General features: G+C 33.4%; 2 protein-coding genes across 2 annotated transcripts in view; one reads left to right on the top strand and one right to left on the bottom strand.

Moving 5' to 3' along the window:
• LOC126881317 (uncharacterized) overlaps positions 1-22,478 on the top strand; it is a 261,916-nt gene that overhangs the window by 45,995 nt on the left and 193,443 nt on the right. The gene's annotated exons all lie outside the window — the stretch shown is intronic.
• Positions 1-22,478, bottom strand: part of LOC114341112 (glutamyl aminopeptidase) — a 256,934-nt gene that overhangs the window by 222,376 nt on the left and 12,080 nt on the right. Inside the window, exon 2 of the mRNA XM_050645538.1 lies at positions 12,430-12,787. Within this exon, the coding sequence (XP_050501495.1) occupies positions 12,430-12,787 (358 nt within the window). The remainder of the gene's footprint in view (positions 1-12,429; positions 12,788-22,478) is intronic.

Here is a 22,478-nt window from a genome sequence, read left to right as displayed (position 1 = left end):
GTTCTTGGTTTCCTCCCAGATCCTCCTTGCTTCTCTTGTCTTTTTTCTGACTCCAGCAGTTCCAGTGTCTGGAATCTTCGCTGTAAGAATGTTTGTGTCGATTTGTACGTCGGTATCTCTCTACTGTCTCCAACGTGGTTTTCGTACAGCCTTCTGGTTTCATTGTCCCATTTCGTCATGATAATTCGGGCTACCAATGGGCTCCACGCTTCCGTGTCTGTTCCTAACCCTCCTATGGCTTCCAGACTTTCGTGGAAGGTGTCATGTAGTGATTTCAATGCTCTAGCAGAAGATTCCTTTACTTCCTGTGCTAGTAGCATCCTGTCTTTCAATTTAAACAATATCATCCTTGGATTCTCATATCTATCTTTTAGCATGTTCCAGGCCACTTCGTAGTTGGCCTCGGATATGTTTAAGTGTTGTATCATTCTGTTGGCTTCCCCTCTTAGTTGGGAAACGTATTTGAAACTAGTTTCGCTAATTCTGCTCCTATCTCCGCTTGCTTAACGTATACACTTTCCATGGTTATTTTTATAAAATTTTAAATTCAGCGGTAAATATATTAAACAATATGAACTGTATTTTATTTATTAAGCAATGTACTTAAATATGCCTATAATGTCTGGCTAATTGGCTAGTCCAAGGCCATCAAATTCACACAAAAAAAAAATCTGCTTATTAACAATTTTATTTATTTACTATACCTGTACTATCACGCTCTCTCGTAAGCCAGAATGTATACTGGGTTGGGCTAAAGAATGGAACCAAGCAAATATCTTTGAAGCGAAAAGAACAATCTTTTTGAAACTTTGCATGCAAGTACAGTGACGCAAAACGCATCTGTTGCTATACTTTTTGTTACTAGTTCAATTCCGGTTTCACCGGAAATACCCTTAACTTATTTATTTTAAATGGGACACCCTGTATATTTTTGCAGATTTTGAAAGAAGTTATTATTTTTAATTCATACATACCAAATTTGGAAGAAAAAAATAGTTAAAAAGTGTCTGTAGATAATTTTTTGTATTAAAAATAAACGAGTACTACCATCCATACTATAGACTAAAGCTATTGTATTTATTTGAATTTAGCATAGTAGGTAACTGTTACTGGACTAATTGACAGAAATAAGAAGTTTTATTCAAAATGGTTCATTTAAGTGAAAGAGATCGCATTGAAATATTAATGATAATCGGTCATGGTGATCGTGTTAGAACTCATGATGAGGTGTGTAATATTTTTAATGAATTGCATCCTGAAAGAAATCCTATATCACGTTCAACGGTTACTAAAACATTGAAACGTTTTAATGTAGCTGGGATAGTCAAAAATTTGTCAAAAACTGGAAGACTACGGACTGCAACGAACGAAGTTATTAAACAAAATATTGCAATTGATTTAGAGGAATCACCTCAAACTTCCACAACAAATTTGGCACTAAACCATGGAATAAGTCAACGTTCTGTAAGGAGAATTTTGAAAATGGAAAAATATCATCCGTATAAGATAAAATTGGTTCAAGAATTGTCAGATAATGATTTTGACCGACGGCTAGAGTTTTGCGAACGAATGATGGACATTTGTAACAATGACGAACATTTTGCAAGTAATGTAGTGTTTTCCGATGAGGCAACTTTTTGCTTAAATGGAACCGTTAACCGCCATAACTGTAGGTATTGGTCGAATGAGAATCCTCGTTGGATTATTGAAGCACATACCCAACATCCACAGAAGTTAAATGTTTGGATGGGAATTGTTCAAAATAGACTAATAGGCCCTTTTTTCATAGACGGAAATTTGAATGGTGACAAGTATTTAAATTTACTAAATAACCAAATTATTCCTGCACTTCAACAGAATGGCCAGTTACCACAAAATTTTTGGTTTCAACAAGATGGAGCGCCACCCCACTATTATCGACGAGTTAGGGATTTTTTGGATATGAATTTTCCAAATCAATGGATTGGACGTAGAGGATTCCTAGAGTGGCCAGCTCGTTCTCCCTACCTCAACCCGTTAGATTTTTTCTTTGGAGTTATCTAAAATCACGGGTTTACGTTAATAGACCAGCATGCTTGCAGGATTTGAGACAGAGAATAATTGATGAATGTGATCTAACACGTGGAGAAATTCTGGAAAGAAAGACTCAAGAATTTATTTATAGGCTTGTACGTTGTCAAGAGGTGAATGGCGGGCATTTTCAACATTTGAAATGATTTTTTTTTTTAATTTTTATTATCATTGGTCTAACGTAAATAAATTAACCTATTTTTTAACTGTAAAGAGATTTATTTCTTGTTTTAATAGTTTTTTCTTCCAAACTTGGTATTTATGAATTACAAATAAAAAGTTCATTTAAAATCTGCAAAAATATACAGGGTGTCCCATTTAAAGTAAATAAGTTAAGGGCATTTCCGGTGAAACCGGAAGTGAACTAGTAACAAAAAGTATAGCAACAGATGCGTTTTTGGTCACTGTACTTGCATGCAAAGTTTCAAAAATATTGTTCTTTTCGTTTTAAAGATATTTGCTTGGTTCCATTCTTTAGCCCAACTCTGTATAAATAAAAATGTAATTGTATGCCCTTGTCAAGTTTGCAATTTTTCAACGTTACCGTAGGTCGCTTGCCTGACTAAGTGATTTCTGTTTGTAAATAAACTGAATAGTATTACGATTTCACTAACGCTAAAATTGAAATTCTTTGGTTGGATAATTTAATGAACCTTTGTATTTATAAAAGATCTGTAAATGATATATGTAATATTAATACTGGAATCTTATTCAAATTTGGCAATTAGATATCTATGTGATTAATTTTTACAGAAATAGGTAAAATATTTTCATTTTCTAAAATAGTGAAAATTTAACTGAAATTATTATATAGAGTGGACTTTTATCGTTCTATAAGTTACGTAGTATTTTAATTTTTTCGAAATAAAGTATTTAACTGAAATTAAAGCAAGCTATATGCTTATGAACGTTTCTTTTTTTTTCAAATTATTTTTCAAATATATTTTTGTCTCTGTATTATTTATATGGTATACATTCTAAAGTACATTATTTTACTATTGATAGAGTGGAGATTGTTGTTCTAGATTGTTGAATTATAATAAAAATACAAACTTGTTAAATTGTACGATTGTAACAGTTGGAAGATTTTGTAATTATTCAAAAACTTACGGTTTTTTTTTTTTTTTCTTAGACGTCTAGGGTCCCTCGCTTCTGGTAGGCTCTGCAATCGGCTCTCGGCTATGGTACTGCTCTTAGCTCTGCAATCGGCTCTCGGCTTTGGTACTGCTCTTAGCTCTGCAATCGGCTCTCGGCTTTGGTACTGCTCTTAGCTCTGCAATCGGCTCTCGGCTATGGTACTGCTCTTAGCTCTGCAATCGGCTCTCGGCTTTGGTACTGCTCTTAGCTCTGCAATCGGCTCTCGGCTATGGTACTGCTCTTAGCTCTGCAATCGGTTCTCGGCTTTGGTACTGCTCTTAGCTCTGCAATCGGCTCTCGGCTATGGTACTGCTCTTTGCTCTGCAATCGGCTCTCGGCTTTGGTACTGCTCTTAGCTCTGCAATCGGCTCTCGGCTATGGTACTGCTCTTTGCTCTGCAATCGGCTCTCGGCTTTGATACTGCTCTTAGCTCTGCAATCGGCTCTCGTTCTCCCGGGTCTAGTGGTCTCTCTCTGCTACTGAGGGTGTTGCTGGTGTGGACTGTATAGGCTTTCTCAAACTTCCTTGAAGTATTCTTTTTCTCGATAGGACCATGAACAAAATCCCTTCGTTGGCTCAGTGTAGATGGTCTTTAAGTTGTGATGGAAACACCAAATAATAGTAGCAGAGTTTATTGATGAGACTTACACTATGGATGTTGACCCGGGGTACTTCGAGTAAAGACTTAAATGATGATCGTTGAAGACAATCACTCGCGTTAATGAATTAATAATAATTGAATTTCTAGACAAGAGATCTTAGTTTTATATAAGTTTAAATTGGGTCAATGTAAACACGGGCCCCGCGTGATTTTGTGTATCTAATTAAGGTAAATTGTTTATCTTATGTCAGTAACTTTTGGCTGATGTCCAAATTATATTGTTGATAATTGACCAAATGTGTATGTAATTTAATTAATTACGTGTGTGTGTTTAATAACAAATAAATGCATTCGATCTACTGGGTGATAAAATGATACTGTCCAATTTCGGATATGAATACTGAATATTTGATATTGGACACCCATGATACATTAACAATTATTACGTACCTGTTACTTTTAAAAACTATTTAAAAGTCACTACAATATTATAAACTTTTTTGTTTCTGTCCTCACAACAATAAAACTAATATATTATACATTTGTTTACCTTTACCTTTACCTCCAAACCACAGCTGCCATATCGGATAATTTTTGACATGTCATTTGAACATCCAATCAGAACAAAGTTATAATGCGCATGCGCCAGGCTGATAGGTTTTAACATATAAAAAAATCACCCTCTATCGCCGGTAAAGAAGTATAACTTCAAAAAACAAAATCAAACAGGATATTCTTTACAAATTTGGCAATATTCAATGTAAACATTAGATACGCCATGACCACCCCCCTTAACTATGTCTATGGCCATGTCAGTTTAGCCATCCACCGGCCACCACTGACAGTTCATTGGAATCCCTAATTGTTTTACGTCAACGTCAACTTTTTGACAAATAAGCAGAGGCGGACGTTTGAATATTTATTAATTAAATGCGACGAGCTGCAAATCACTCAATACTAGCAGGTGTACAAGTGTGGAAGCCAAGAAAGAGAGTAAGAAGAAGAATAATTAAATGCGAAAATATAATTTTAATATACCTATTCAATTACACGAATTTTGTTTGGGTTTAAGCTGATTTTGATGAATAAATTTAATAAATAGGCCAGGGTAATAAGACAAAAATATACCCTGTTCGTGACACTTCAGCAGCCAGGGTACTGAAGCGTTTTTTCGACAGATAATACATATAGGAACAAATTATAACTATTTCCTGCGTAGGATCTGGCGGCCATTTATATTTATAAACAATTAACTGTCAAAAAATGGCATTTCCCCTTTTTTTTTTCAAATCAACGGAAAACAGTGAGGCTTATGATTTTTTTAGTACAAATATCTTCGAGATTATGGGAAACGCTTTAAATTGACGTATTACAACGTTTGATATACGCATTTATTGTTAATATAATTGCGAAAAAAGGTCAGAATTGCAAAAAAAAATTTTCTCAATAACTGTTGTAAAAATTAGTGTACAGCTTTGAAATGTTTGTCAAATAAGGGTTCTTTGGTGCTTAATATGTGATAAAAATTTCAAAGCGATTTATTCAATTGTTTAAATTTTATTTAAATTGTTTATACCAGAAAGCAATTTTTTGCAATAACATAAGTCAGAAAAAATGACCTTAGAACCATTCCACAGGTGTCAAATGAAAGAGCATGAGCTACATTTTCAACATGGTTTAAAAAAGTGAATAAAAAATGCATTTAATAGTAATAAATAATTATGCAAAAATATTGTCAATTTTTCTTTATAAAATTTTTGAATAAATTTTTCCAAAAAAATTAACTTTTTTACCCTGATTTAAGTGCACAACTACCAAGTATGTAATGTTATCTATATCATAATTGATAAAAAATTGTAATAAATATGTATAATTTCTTATATAACAAAATAAAAAGTGTATAAGGAAAGATTTACGATACTTTTGCATAATTATTTTTTACTAATAAATGCATTTATTATTCACTTTTTTAAACCAAGTTGAAAATATAGCTCATGCTCTTTCATTTGACACCTGTGGAATGGTTCTAACGTTATTTTCTTCTGACTTATGTTATTGCAAGAAAATGCTCTCTGGGATAAACAATTTGAATAAAAACAATTGAATAAATCGCTTTGAAATTTTTATCACATAACAAAGAACCCTTATTTGACAAAAATTTCAAAGCTGTACACTAATGTTTACAACAGTTATTGCGAAAATAATTTTTTTTGCAATTCCGACATTTTCGCAATTATATTAACAATAAATGAGTACATCAAACTTTGTAAAACGTCATTTTAAACCTTTTTCCATAATCTCGAAGATATTTGTACTAAAAAAACCATAAGTTTTCCTGTTTTCCATTGATTTGAAAAAAAAAGTGAAAAATGCCATTTTTTGACAGTTAATTGTTTATAAATAAAAATGGCCGCCAGATCCTACGCAGGAAATAGTTACAATTTGCTCTTATAGGTATTACCTGTCGAAAAAACGCTTCAGTACCCTGGCTGTTCAAGTGTCATGGAAAAAACCTTATTACCCTGGACTTATAAGATTCTAGTTTAGCATTTAATTAATAAAAATTAAAAAACGCCAGCCGCTGGTTATTTGTCAAAAAAGTTGGCGTTGTTCAACTTTTTTGAAAAGTATGCATAGGCGGACATTTGAATCTCTATTAATTAAGTGCGAAATTACGATTTTATTATTTTCCATATACGGTTTCGAAACAAATTCGGTTTTAATGTAAAGTATTGTAATGTGTTTTATTTAAGGCCATCGGTACATAATTCGCAAATATTTTTACGGCTATCCCTACTTTTTCTGTCTTTACACTGCAAATTACGTGTAGTAAAATTCACACTGGTATGGATATGTAAACATTTATTACTAGAATGTCGTTCTACTTGAAAATGTCATCATTAACTTAAAGAGATGGCTTTTTAATGTTCTTGAATAACTGTTATTTGTATAATTGCAAATTATTAATTCAGTTAATAGATGTGATAATTTTTTCACTAGCTATGTATTCAGTGATTGTAATAATTTATATGTACAACAAGAACTAATACTTAATCGAGAAAAGAGGAAAAGTTAAAGTGATTTTTAAATAATATACCTATTGTTTAACATCTTTAACAACAAAATACTTGGATCACAGAAATATTATCCTGATGTATTCTCTGCTTGGATCTTGCACAAATAATACACAATAAATAACTTTTTATTAAGTTCACGTCTTAAATCAATTATTTATCAAATACACTATATTTATATCAATATTATTTAATCAACAGCTCAAAATATTCCCGATGCCATGTCAAATATTTAAAATTGTCACTGATTGTCACTGTCTGACTGACAATATTCTATAGGGCTTTTCAATCACAGTCATTTGTTTCGAGCTTCTGTCATCTGTCACATAATATTAATAAATCTACGTCATACGTTATTGATTTATATTCTTGTTCTCATGATCATTTTTCAGTGCGTCATTAATTCTGACGTCATATACTGTATTGGGTGTGTCGAGACTTATTTCATGTAATTATTGACGAATCTGACAGATGCCAGAATCGTACTTAGCCATAGGTGAAAAGCTTGTGGAATTAAGCTAATTAGTAATTTAGTAGATTTGATTTTTACACAATATGTTAACATGTAGGTATTTTTTATAAAGGGGAATAAAATTAAAAAGTAAACAATATTGTTAATTAAATTTATAAATATGGAAACATTAAAAAATGACACAAAACTATCCATAAACTATGTTTTTATCTTCTTTTTTAGGTGCTGTCTCCGCTTCAAAAGTTGGCAATCATCAGAGAGATCTTTATTTCTGAAACCGCGGCTCTAAATAATTCATTGTTATTACATCCAAACCAGTTCCTAAGGTTCTTCAGCCATGAGTTACGTCTCCTTACTATGGATCTTTTTCTTGCATAATGATCTGGAGTATTAGATATACATCTCTCATCACATGTCCCATATATCTCAGTTTTCTTCTTATTTGTTAGTTTTTCTCGTTCCTTATGCGTAAGTCTCATTACCTCCACGTTGGCTATTCTATCTACTCATGAGATATTTAGCACTCTTCGGTACATCTTGAATGTCTCTAGCCTCCTCACGCCAATGACTAACTTTTAACGAACTAAATTCTAAACCAAAACACAAAATAATGCACAAAAACGTTGTGAAACCAATGAACTGTCAATACGGATGGAATAAGCACAAAGACAACTAATGCAGCCACGATACAAGAGAGAGGTCCTAGACAGAGACAGACAAGGTGGTGGAAACTTGGACAGGCCGTGTAATTTGAGTTGCCTATATCAACTTAAATCGGGGAAATATAAAAGTCTAACTGCCTTACTAATAAAACACTCGTATTCTAAGGTTATTCCATATTTATATCTAGAATAGTTATCCTAGGTATAGGGTAGATATAATACGAAAATAATTTGTTACCAATAAACTCGGTATAAGTTAGTTATAAGTATTCCCACTTTATTCCGAAATAATAGTTTGGCAACGGCGCAATCTTCTACACAATTGCATAAAACAACGATATATTGGGTGAAATATGTCAATTTTGACTTTTCTCTACAACTGACAAGCCAAATTCCGTCATTTTTCGTACTTTGTATTTTCTGCTATATTTTAATAAATCGTTATTTCGTATGTTGTATGTTTAGTTTGAGTATTTCATAAAATGGCTTCAAATAAAAGAGAACGTTGCATTAAATGGGATAGTGAAGAAAAAGTAAACAAATTGATTTATTTTACTTATAAATGCAATGTAGATGTGTTAGTTTCAGCAAATTGTGAAGAATATTGTGAGAGATTTTCTACATATTATAGAAAATAAAGACCTTATTTTTCTTGTAGATTGGAGGATGAGCCTCCGCTTGTTCACAATAAGTGAATCACCTACTAGTTTTTCTAAAAACCTTACATCATCTTTATGAAACCGGATTTTTATTCTGCATTCTTTGAAAAGGAATTTATGCTGTCTTTGAAAGTTTTCCTTTTTCGTGTATTTTACATCATGTTAATTAAATTATCAACTTCCTCGTTAGCCGCAATACCCCTTAAACACATTTTTTTATTGTCTACTGAAAACAAATAAAAAAATAATAAATTTTTGTCTCTGATGAGTTTGACATTCATAAAATAGGTTATATTCGATTTAAACAAGGGTGTGGGTCGGTATAAACTTGGACTAAATTCTTATACCAAGTATAACCTATACCGAACTTATTCCATGTTTATTGGTAGTGATTTTGCCTATACTTGATTTATTCTCAGTATAACTTTTATACTTGGTTTATTAGTAACAGTGTTAATATAAAAGTAACATAAAAACATAATCAAGGACTTCTTCACTTTGTATAAAACAGTCACTAATTTAGTATTTAAATAGTTTTAAAATTATTTAACTCCCAAATACTTTAGGAAAGTAGGTATTTGTTTTGATAAATACAAATAACAATTCTGAAAAGTATCTAAACACCAAGTATGGCACTGTGTACTCTATTTATCCCCTAAATACAAAAAAGTGGTTAAATTTTGAAATATGTACTGCCAATCAGCATTAGGCCTTAGCCAAGTTAAAATATAAGTTAAAATATTCAACGAACTGTAAATACTGATTCAATCGGATCCATTTATATAGGCAACTCAAATTACACGGCCTGTCAAATTCTTCAACACCTTGTCTGTCTCTCTCTAGGACCTCTCTCTTGTATGTTGGTGTCAATCTTGCTTCACTATTTGAATGGGACATGGTCATTCCACACGGTTATTAGACAATATTACGGTTGTCTTTTCCGACGGTGGTGGGGAGACTTATATTTTTGACTTTACGTCACAAGAGTTTACATTCCCATATTTTTAAATGATTTTCGATCATTGGATGTGTGTTATTGTGTATATATGTGTATTATTTGTGTTATTATTAAATAATTAGACAAATAGTACACATTTTATCTTATACCGGGTGGTGAATCGTAAAAAGGGTCATAGGAAACTCAATGTAAAATTCGGAATTGTTGAATTCCTGCTCCCCTAATTATTTTACATCAAAAGTCATGAGAGAATACTTGTAGAGGATTAAAATCTGTATTAAAACCAAAAGTTAAAATTGTTCTACGATTTAAATGCATTCCAAAATTTTGAAAAATATGATACATTTGCCACAATAGGTATGAGGTTAAAAGTAAGGCCACACATTACTATTTAACTGACAGTGCTCACACCATTGACTGAATAAAAAAATCTTTATTATTAATCCTTTCTCCGCAACTGAGGGTATCTTATCAACTGTATTGTTTTTAAACAATAGATGATAAAATAAAAATATTGACAGTTCAAAAATGTGAACATTATTGCATTGTGTGTGGCCTAAGTTTGGGCTGAAAACTAAAATGTATTATATTTTTACAAAATTTTGGAATATGTTTAATTACGTAGACCAATTTTAACAGTTATTTCCAATACAGATTTCAATCCTGTACAAATAGTTTCTAAAGTCTTTTGATGTACAATAATTATTAGGGAAGCTGGAATTCAACAGTTCAGAATTTTACATTGAGTTAATGCAAAATTTTGACGCATGTCAAAATTCTCAATGTGTTTTAATTGTATTCATTTTTTTCGAATCCTGAGAAAACTAATAAATATTTTTGAAAAATTTAAACTCAGAATGAAAGACTATACATCATTACCGAGGGCTGAAAGTCCCTGAAAACTTCTTTAATGTTTATTTTATTAAGTTACAGGGCTGAAAATAAAAGAGAAGTGTGATATTTAATTTCAAATATTTCATTCAATAGAATCTGCTTGTTTATTCTAAGGGGCTTTCCGCCCTCGATAATAATGTAATCTTGCATCCTGCGTTTAAATTTTTCTAAAATACTTGGTTTTCTCAGGATTCGAAAAAAATCATATTACGATTCAAATGACAGTAAACTCTCGTGACGTAATCTCACCCTTAATGTTCATTGGTTAGTCGATTTAGGCAACCGTAGTAATGTCTAAGAACCGTGGTCATTCCATCCGTATTGACAGTTCATTGTGTGAAACACAAGGGAAGTCGAATTCGAAATTTCAAAATGACAGGTACACAAAATAATGACCTGAATAATAACCGTCACTTGACTCTTTGACACTTCTAAAAAATGGCCAAAATGAACGAAGTTTTCGTCAAATGTTCGTAATACGTGTATTTGATTGGCTAGAAAAAACGCGCATTCTAAATATCAACGAATCAAACGTAGGTTAGGAATATACATTTTATGTATATGTATAACCATTATAATGCTGCATTATTTTTGTGTTTAATCACGGAGCTACCGCTTTTTCCGTCTCATCTAACTTAATGCATTAGAGAGAAATCTAAAAACTGTGACGCACTGAAAAATGATCATGAGAACAAGAATACCCATGATACAAACCAAAGATGTATGACGTAGATATATTAATATTATGTGACATATGACAGAAGCTAGAAACAAATGACAATCGATGAAAAGCCCTATTCGACTGAGTGCGTTGTAAGACAAAGATAGATTTGGAAAATATTACCACGGACATTGTGTTCATTTTTTTCGAATCCTGAAAAAACGAATAAATATTTTTGAAAACTTTAAACCCAGAATGAAAGACTAAATTATTAGCGAGGGTCGAAAATCCCTTAGAATAAATAAAAAGTTTATTTTGAATAAGATATTTGAAATTAAAAATCACACTAAATTTTCTTAGTTTTTCACCCCTGTAACTTATTAAAATAAATATTATATAAATTCTCAGGCACTTTCGGCCCTCGCTAATAACGTAATCTTTCATTCTGCTTTTAAATTTTTCAAAAATACTTATTAGCTTCCTCAGGATTCGAAAAAAATGAATCGCCATTTGAATAGCATTGCAGCCGAAAATACGTACCCATTCCCTTAAATAAATTATAATATATTGTGTTAGTTGTGTGTTTATTGTGTACTTAATTGTTTTGTCTAATAAAGAATATGAATCAAGTGTTCTTATTTAAAAATAAATAAAGTCAATCGTGTAACAATTAAGTGCCTAAAAATAAATCAGTAGGTCACAATAAAATAGTAGTAAGTCATTCACGCGTAATAGTATGAATAAATATGGCAGTAAAACGTAAAAAAAATTAAGTATTTTTAAAATATTAAAGGCACGATTCCGACAACGACCGCAGACGACAACTGCAGGGCGGCAGTTAGAGTTGTCACCATGACGACGTCATTACTTTGCACTATTAATTTGTATAATTTATAGGTTTGTTCTAGCATCAGTTTTAAACGGTTTGAAACCATCAGCGAATAGTGGACCAGTGCGAGTAGAGGGGATAGCACTGCTGACTGTATTATGTTCTCTAACTGACCAACTATTTTCTGACAGTTTCTGACTAGTTTGACTGTTTGCTAGAACAAACCTATTAGCAACTGCTGTCTGGCTGTCCGGCAGAACGTCGGTTGCTAATAAATATAAAAATTAATAGTGTAAAGTAATGACGTCGTTATGGTGACAATAACTGCCGCCTGCAGTTGATTCCTGCCGTCTGCAGTCGCTGTCGGAATCGTACCTTAAGACCAAAATATTATTACCATATTACAACTTACTCTTTAGTGCCGTTGTATTCATATAAAGCTTTTAATAGGCCACGTGAGCTTTCGTTCTGAAACTTTCCAGAATACTTAAACAAAAGTGTGTGCTCTCCCGGTTGTATGGAACCATTATTATATTTGACTGTTATTCTTCCTTCTGTTTCTTCTACATAATACCCTTTTATTTGATTAATATAAACATCAGTTATATTTAACTCATCGCTATGTAATGTAATACCATTTAAACTTTTTTTAGTCACTACATAAATGATTACTTGTCCATGAAATACATCAATATCTAAGTCAGGTTTGATTACGATTTCATAGGTTCTTGGCACAGCTTCTGATGGATTGAGCCGATAGGTTAAATATTCTAAAAAATAATTAGTTAAATATAGCAATTTACAAAATTAATTTTAAAATGAATAAAGTTATTTTTGATTGATTTCTGCTGCTCCCATATTTTATGAAGTGAAGCGTCTATACTTGCGTATTACTTTTTCTCTATAGTAAAATTGAGGCGAGCGTCACGCACGTAAAGACACGAAATAGCGTCACGACACGAATGTAATGAGTATAGCGCCACCTCGAGGTTTGTACGCAGTGGCGTAGCGTAGTGGGAGCGGCAGGGGCGGTCCGCCCCGAGCGGCACTTTTTAGGGGGCGGCAAAATTTAACAATAAATAATAAAAATATTTTGTAAATATTTGAACCATTTTATATTTTTATCGCAACTACAAATTCGGACCGATTGAAAGGAGCACGGTATCTATAAAATCAAAAGGAGAAACAAGGCGGCTTACTAAAGAATGGTTTTACCCTACATTGACTAAGGGCGCAAAAGTTTTACGTACCTGGATGGTTTATTCTCCATCTAAAGCATCATTATTTTGCTTTTGTTGTCGTTTATTTGAGAACGTAAATACACCGAATGGATCTAAATTTTGCTCATCTGATGGATTTAATACTTGGTGGAAATTAAATCCTAAGGTTTCAAGTCCTGAATCAAGTGCACTACAGATCCAAAATTATTGCAAATGGAAGGAGTTGGAGAGCAGACTTCAAAAAGGACAGACTATTGACAAAAAAGAGCAAGACATAGTGACAAAAGAAATAAAGAGATGGCAGGAAATTCTTATCAGAATGTTTGATATTATAAGATTCCTTGCCAAACAAAATTTGGCTTTACGTGGACATATAGAAAACGACACCAGTACCAATAGAGGAAACTGTTTAGAATTGGTTAATTTAGTTGCCAAATACGATCCTGTACTTCGTGAACATCTTGTAAGTTCTAAAATGTGTGACAAAATTTCAATCACTTATATGTCACCACAAATACAAAACGAATTTATTGCCATTTTGGGAAATAATGCTCGCCAACATATCATCGGGCAAATAAAGGCTAAGTATTATTCAATTATTATATTCGACAGCACTCTAGATCTTTCTCATAAAGATCAAACAAGTCAGGTATTAAGATACGTAGTAATTGAAAATCAGGAAGTAAAAGTAATGGAATCTTTTATAGATTTCATTGAAACTAAAGGCAAAACTGCTGAAGGAATTTCAAAAATGATTTTGGACAAGATTCAATGGCCTAGGCCTACATATAAGCAACTGTAAAGGCCATGCGTATGATAATGCTGCTGTTATGGCTGGAAAGTATTCAGGAGTTCAGCAAAGAATCCAAGAAATAAACCCTAAAGCTGAATTCGTACCTTGATCAATTCATTCATTAAACCAAGTTTGTTTACACGCTGCCTCAGTTAAAGTGGATTCTGTAAATTTTTTCGACACTTTACGATGGGCACATCGCATCGTTGGGAAGTTATAAAAGCAGCTACAGGCTACATGGCATCATTACAAACACATTCTCGTCACTTTGGAAAAACTGACAGAGGCATGTGAAAGCTTAAACACTAGAACAGATGCAGGTGCTTTACTAGTTTCGATACAGTCATTTTCATTTCTTTGTTTTTTTGGCCCTGTGCCAACCGGTGCTACATGAAGTGAACGATGCACAAAAATATTTACAAACAAGGGGACTTGACATAAAATTGTGCGCTCAGAAAGTAAATGCTTTGCAAATAATTTTGACAAAATCTAACCTGTATAATGCAAAATAATGATGACCGTTCTCGCCCAAAAGTTCTCTATAATTAATGTATGTAATTTATAGTATTTGCTGTGAGTTTCGACGGTAGCTCTCTCTCGCGGTTTGAAACTTGTACTTTTCTGATAAAATTGGTGTATGTGAAATATACAAAACGAGAAAAATAGATATTTATCTTGAAAACACACAAATTATGAACTGAAATATTATTTTAACCTGATTACTGAACGAATACACAGAATTAATAGTAACAGTAATTATGTTTTTTTTATTTTATTCGTTATAATTTTAATCGTGTGACTGGATGACTGCTTACGCAAGAGGCCATTGAGAAAAAGGAGAAGTTTATGTGAAATTTAGAGATTATCTCTGTTTTTATTGGCTGTGAGTTTCGTCGGTAGCGCTCTCTCGAGGTTTGAAACTTGTACTTTTCTGATAAAATTGTTCAAATTCAATGCACAAAACTGCCACTAACAGCGCTGGCGAAAACTGTCAAACCCACTCTACTCATCGGCTCACAGCGAATACATTAAATTAAAATACCTAAATAAGAGGGCGGCAAAATTGTCCACCGCCCCGGGCAGCTGACACTCACGCTACGCAACTGTGTACGTGTTAGAGAATAGTAGATTATCTGCGCTTGCGTGTACATTATGTATATTACCTATGCCCTAGTAAGTGTAGAGTTTGACATCTACAAAAAACACGTCGTAATTATAATTATTGACCTCACGTCTACTGAAAAACAGGGCCCGGATTACGAACACTCGATACGAATCGTATCCGCCATGTTTTCCCATAAGGCGCATATTTTCCCAGATGTAACGAAAATATTAGACAACATACAATACCGCTGTTTAATTTTAACTGAAATCCTTTAAAAACGATAAGTACCTATATGACCTCTACTACAGTTGTGTCCCTGGATCTTTATCCGTGCGTCATCATTTTAAAGCATACGAAATAAGTCGATGATAAGTCGGAAATTAAAATTTACTAAACGCAACAGCAAGTTACAGTAAGTGACTTGCTGTTGCGTTTAGTAAATTTCAATTTCCGACTTATCATCGACTTATTTCGTATGATTTAAATGATGACGCACGGGTAAAGATTCAGGGACCCAACTGTATATAGGAATGTGAATTAAGTAGAAACTTCTGTATTGCATATTTTCTATTTACCGGTGAACCTAGATGCAGTTGTTTGCGTTTAAAATTCTAACTGGTTGGTATCTGACAAAGATGTCTAAATATGCCCCGAATATAATTTCGCTCATAGGACAAAATCTGTGAAATAAACTATACCACAGATTTTCGTATCTTTGCATCCATTGATGATCGATAATGAGTTCTAAGTGGGCGGAATATTTTTATACCCTCTTTGGCGAATACACTCTTACCATGATTGCTAATGTATTTGCCTTAAAATTTTTTTGCTTTTTTTGTCATTTTGCTTTGTTTCGATTTTCCCTGTATATTTTTTTTTGTTTTACTCTGTCTCATTTTATAAGTAGGTACTTGTTATCATTTTTAGTCTTATTTTAATTTAAAGACTAGATTTCACACTGATTATTTTTTAATGATTTTAATTTCAAATCAGGTAGTAAGGTTTTTCATCAATTGTTTAATTCTGTCCAATCAGATTATATTATACTGGAAATAATCTACTTACATTATTATGCTGAGACTAATTTTTAAGTATTTTGTTTCTGTTTAATTAAAATGAGTTTTATAGTCATATTTAAGAAAATTAACCAAAATAAACTTTATCTATGGCCGTGCCACGGTCACTTTCCCGCGCGCATTTCGTTTCCGAAAGTTGTACTTTCCCTCACTAGATATTTATATAAAGGGTTGTCTACAGCTAATACCGTTTTCCTTCAGTGAGCTAGGAATTCCATGTTTTTTCGACCTTCCCAGTATCCGTCTTCCAATCCTTTCCTAGACATGGCTTCGTAGAGAAAGTAGAATACCTTGTAATATGGCTTTATATTGTTCGTCCGCTATAACTTTTCCCAAGCGTCACGATTTATTTTCAAACAAATTAACTCAAAACATAAAGTGAAACGAACGTCGATGTGTATATACATTTTTTATACTGTATAATATATACTACACACATCGGCGTACGTTTCACTTTATGTTTTGACTTCATGGGAAAAGTTATAGCGGACGAACAATAATAGTTATAATACATGCAATAAACTAATATTTAGATATTATTTACTAATTGATTTCAAATTTATCTTATTGTGTTCATCTTTTAAAATTAACGCGATTATTTCGATAGAAAGCTTCAGAAATAAAAATTACAGTGATTATTTTTTAATAATTTTAACTTCCAATCGTGTAGTAAGATTTTTCATCACTTGTTTAATTCTGTCCAATCAGATTATTATTATATAGGTAATTTTCTACTGTACAAAATTACAGTGGGAATTTTTTAAGTAGATTGTTTCTGTTTAATTGCAACCAGTTTCTTAGTTTTAACAACTGTCACATTTAAGAAAATATCCATAATAAACTTTGTTCTGCATCTAATGTCAAATTGTCACGCGGAGAACACAAATCGGCAAAATTAAGCGCTCGAGTTTCCTTCTGTAAGATTATTTCATGAATAAAACTGTATTTATAAAAAATTTTAACTAATATTTTATTAATATCTTCGTCTAAATATTTGCTAAATTGTAGTGTTCACTTTGACAAGTTGAAAAATGTGTGTCACTTTAATTGGGATCAATGTCACTGAATGTTTTTATACAAAGGCTTGAGTTTTATATGTAAGTATTAAAAAATAACCTTACGAATATCACGACAGTAAGAATAAATAAGAAAATAATGCTCCACTTTTTCTCAATTTTGTTGTTATTCTAAGTTTTCGAAAAATTGTCGCATTATTGTCAATTTATTCTCACTCTCTTGTGATATTAATGCCGATTATTTTTTAATGATTTTAACTTCCAATCGCGTAGTAAGATGTTTCATGACCTAATTCTTTAGGGACGTTGTGCATTTTTTGAATGGGAGAAAAGTATTGAATTAGGGGCCGTCATCGCGACCCTCATCGCTTTGACGTAATCAATTTTTGAAGTGAAAACTTCTTTAGGGACGTTGTGCACTTTTTGGATGGGAAAAGTATTAAATTAGTGACCGTCATCGCGACCATCATCGCTTCGACGAACTAAATATTTGAAGTGTAAACTTCTTGAGGGACGTTGTGCACTTGTTGGATGGGGAAAAAGTATTAAATTAGGGAACGTCATCGCTTCGACGAAATAAATTTTTGAATTGAAAATTTCTTTAGGGACGTTGTGCACTTCTTGGATGGGGAAGAAGTATTGAATTTGCGACCGTCATCACTTCGCCGAAATAAATTTTGTACGTATATAAATTACGTGTATGTATACATAAATTGCATAGGTATAGCACTTCTTTTTGGATGGGGAAAATCATTGAGCTCGTAATTTATTTACTATAAGAAGTTTTCACTTCTGTCGGCACTCCCACGAGTGCCTTAAATTTTTTTTTTCGATAATATCTCGTTGTCAACTATTACGTCAGATGCCTTTCGTTGCTACGCAAAAATACATTCTAACATTCATAAATTAAAACTGTCAAAGTGTCACTCTGGATACAAATCGATAATTTTGGAGCTCTCGTGTAATTACTACTGATAAGTAATTAATTTTTAATATCCTGTAATAATAAACGTCTTAATTAAAATTTTCACACCCTTTCGTAATACCTATTTATTTAATTAAATTTTAATCTACCTACGTCCACTAATAAACAAAAATACAGTAGGAAAAATGAAAGAATACCCATGAACGAACATATAAAACACGCTGTATTTTCCTGTCACCGTGTCACAAAAAAAATTGCCCAGCACAAGTACATGTAATAATTATTATTACATGTACTTGCACTGGACAATTTTCTTTGTGACACGGTGACAGGAAAATACAGCGTTTTTTATATGTTCGTTCATGGGTATTCTTTCATTTTTCCGACTGTATATCATTGTAAATTGGGTAATACAAAGGTAATTATAGAAAATGGATAATCTGTACCTAGAACGTGAAAATAAAATCTATTTAATCAAATCATGGCGTGAACAATTATACAAAAATAGCATTAAAAATATCGTCGTCAAAAATTAATATTTTATTACTGATAAATAATAAATTAATATTTTATTACTAATAAAAAATCAATTAATTCAAGACGTTGACTCGTATTATTGTATGTTGGAATAGTCGTCAACTCGAAAAGGGATCAAACAACCGAAATACGATCTAGAATTGAAAAGGCCAGAGTAATATTTAACAACATGAGAAATATATTCACCTAGTGCGACATATCACTCTCCCACTAAAAATACGGCTGCTAAAGTGCTAAAGTGCTATGTATTTCGAGTCTTGCTGTATGGCGCAGAGGCCTGGACAATAACGGAAATATTAATGAGGAAACTGGAGGCATTCGAAATGTGAAATGGGAAAACAAAAAGAAATCTCTTTCACAATTAAGAAACGGAAACTTGAATACCTCGGTCATATTATGAGACATCATAAATATCATATACTCCAACTGATAATATATATCAATCGGTTTTAAAACCTCTTGCGACGTTGTCCGATGCCTAATTTCCATGACACTCTATCATCCCATTGGCCCTCTCTAAAGGTAGAATTCCGCACCAAGCGACCGAGACAGGAGACCGCGACAGGCGACAGATAGGTCGGGATAGGCGATAGTTGGTCGCTGGCCTCGGTCGCGAGCTGCTGAACTACCCTGATATAATTGCATTGAGAGCAGTAGTGGGGAGACCTCGCCTATCTGTCGCCTGTCGCGGTCTCCTGTCTCGGTCGCTTGGTGCGGAATTCTACCTTAAGATCTCTTGCGCTCATCGCCTTCGTTACTCCCTCTCTCTAAGATTTCTTGGGTCTTCCTCTCTTTCTGCGGTTTGGTGGTACCCATTCCATAATTATTTTAGGGAGTCTTGAGTTATCCATCCTCTGGACGTGTCCGTACCATATCAGCTGTTTTCTTTCTATGTCTGTTGTTAGAGAGCCGTCAACCCCCATTCGCTGTCTTATCTCATCATTACGTATTCTCTCTCTGCGTGACACTCCTACTGATCTTCTAAAAGCGTCCATTTCTACTGCCTCCAGTTTTCTTCTGTTGTTTTCGGTTATCCGCCAAGTTTCTGCTCCGTACAATAGACTGCTTTTAATAAGAGATTCGTAGATATTGTGTTTTCTTCTTTTTCCTATTTCATTACTCCACAGTACGCTGTTTAGACAACCTATGTTTATCCAACTGATAATACAGGGTAAAATAGAGAGCAAACGCGGACCCGGAAGAAGAAGATACTTATGGCTTCACAACTTACGAAAATAGTTTGGACTAACATGGATCGAGTTATTCAGAAACGCTGCAAACAAAATTAAAGTTGCTATGATGATAGCCAACGTCCGAAACGGACAAGGCACATGAAGAAGAAGAAAATAAATAATATTATAGTTAAGAAGGGTTTGTACAGAATTATAAAATCGGGAATAGACCATCAGATTTCAATAGAAGTTCATTCACAATTTTATCCCACATGCCTTTGATCGAGAGTACTGAAATATGAAGTAAATGAGAGTAAAATATGTGAAAACTGTAGGGTTTCCTAGGAACATCTGCGCGGAAATTGAATTTTATTTCGTAAAGAAAATCGCATGTGCTGCGACGATTTCTTCCCTTATGCCATTTTACGAATCGATAGAGGAGTATTAATTCTATTTTTTTTTATTTTGGCAGAAGGGCTACTGGTGTCCTAAGGGTGATAATTATGACCTAAACATGTAATGTTAATAGGTCAGTGTCCGTGATTTTCTCTTTTATGCCACTTGAAAGTTTGTTAGTTTTCACGATAAGGCACCCACAAAAAAAAATTCCATAACGACAGATAGTAAAAACGAAAAATTTTATCTTAAAAAATTTATGAAAAGAAAAAAAATTTGACTTTCAGGAAAAATAACCTGGCTCAACTCTAAATTTCCTTTTTTTTATTTCCTTTTTTTTTGCTTATCTCATGAAATTTTCAGTACACAAAAATCACAAAGTTGAACTTCGTATTGAATGAAATCCGGATGGTCTATTAAGATTGCTTCGTTTCCTTCATTAATGCTACAGACAGATGATCCCAAACCCTTTTTTCAGTGCGTCATCGTTTGTCGAATTCGCTCTAACGCATTAAGCTCGAAGTGACAGTACGTCCGGGATTATTATAGGTCCATGTCACCAGCCCCCCGTTTTCGATTTGAGGGTCGAAAAAAAGCTCACTCATTTGTATTGCGTTAGTCCTGGATTTGTATCACCCTTTATTCGTTTGTACTGCCCCCATCCTTTTAAATCTGTCTGGAGGGGCTGGTGACATGCTATCCCCCCCTTTTTCGATTTGAGGGTCGAAAAAGAGCTCACTCGTTTGTATTGCGTTAGTACTGGATTGTATCAGCCTTCATTTGTTTGTACTGCCCCCACCCTTTTAAATATGTCTGGAGAGGGGCTCGTGATATGCTATCCCCCCTTTTTCGATCTGGGGGTCGGGATGAGTATGTTCGTTTGTAGTGCGTTGATACCGCATTGTACTGCCCTTATTTTGTTTGTACTGCCCTCACAAGTCTATGCTGGCCTGGGGGTCAAAAACGTCTAAAATAGGCTATTTCGTTTGTACTGCGTTAGTACTGGATTTTACCGCCCTTATTTTGTTTGTACTACCCCTACCCTTCTACATTTAAAACAGGGGACGATTAGTGCTATGAGTAAGGACACAAAATCAGCCAAACCTTGCACATAGTAACACTGCGGATGTAAAATTTGGTAAATTCGTCAAAAATGTAACGAATTACATTTTGAAACTGAAAATCAGGCTTGCAAGCCACTCTCCACGGGGGATGGGAACTCAGATGAATCTCTGAGTAGTTTTACGCTACCAATTTAAAAAATGGTACATGGATTTGTTTAACACAATGTTCTATCAGAACTCAGGTCCCGAAATGAACTTTTCAAATTCGTTTTACAACTGCAACCCCTGTGTCTTCCTACTGGGGGTAAAAACCACCTTGTAATCAGAGAATTTACAGTGTCCATTTCTAAGCCCCCCCCTCCCCAAAGTGGGGTAGTGGGCCGAACATAGTATGAACAATTTGTGCCCAATTTGTGCCAGAGTTGGCAAAAACCATGATTTTTTCCAAAAAAAACAAAAATACCAGGTTTTTTGGTTTAAGCCACTTATTTGGTTTAAACTAGATTTATTAAATACAAAGTATAATAAGTCTAAATAATTTAAAAATGAATAAATTATTTTATAAAATAATAGTAATCAACAATGGAAAACATGATTAAGACAATTTTATTTTTATTTACATACACACAAAAAATTAATATAACAAAAAAACATCTTCAAACGTAATAATACTCAAAATGACTCAAGATGAAGTTCGAAAGTAAAAAACAGACTTTATTTATCTTAATTTTCTTCATTTGCCGCAGCTGTATTCAAAATTTTAAATAAAAAGACCAGTTTAGAGGCTCAATAAAAAAACTAGGTTTTTTTCTTAAAAAAACCAGTTGGTTTAAACCTGTCAACCCTGAATTTGTGCTATTTGTACTTCAGGGTCCTAGAATTTGTGCCGCCTTCCTTCACCCTGGACATTTAAGACAAGCTTTGGGGGGGGGGGCTAGCGAAAAGTAATTGCGCTAAACTGAGCTAATTGCGCTAAAAAGGCGACTCTTTTTGAACTCTGTTTCTCTCCGACTTTGATTTTCGATCCTCTTTTCATTTTTCTTCTTAAAAGTTGGTTCTTTGAATTTTTGGAGAGGTGGTGAGATGGAGATGGAGAGGTGGAGATGGAGTGATGGAAAGGTTGAGATGGATAATGAGGAGGTGGTGATTTGGAGAGA

The sequence above is a fragment of the Diabrotica virgifera genome, chromosome 3, assembly GCF_917563875.1.
Source record: "Diabrotica virgifera virgifera chromosome 3, PGI_DIABVI_V3a".
NCBI classification, from domain to species: domain Eukaryota; kingdom Metazoa; phylum Arthropoda; class Insecta; order Coleoptera; family Chrysomelidae; genus Diabrotica; species Diabrotica virgifera.
This window is presented reverse-complemented; position numbering and strand designations above follow the sequence as displayed.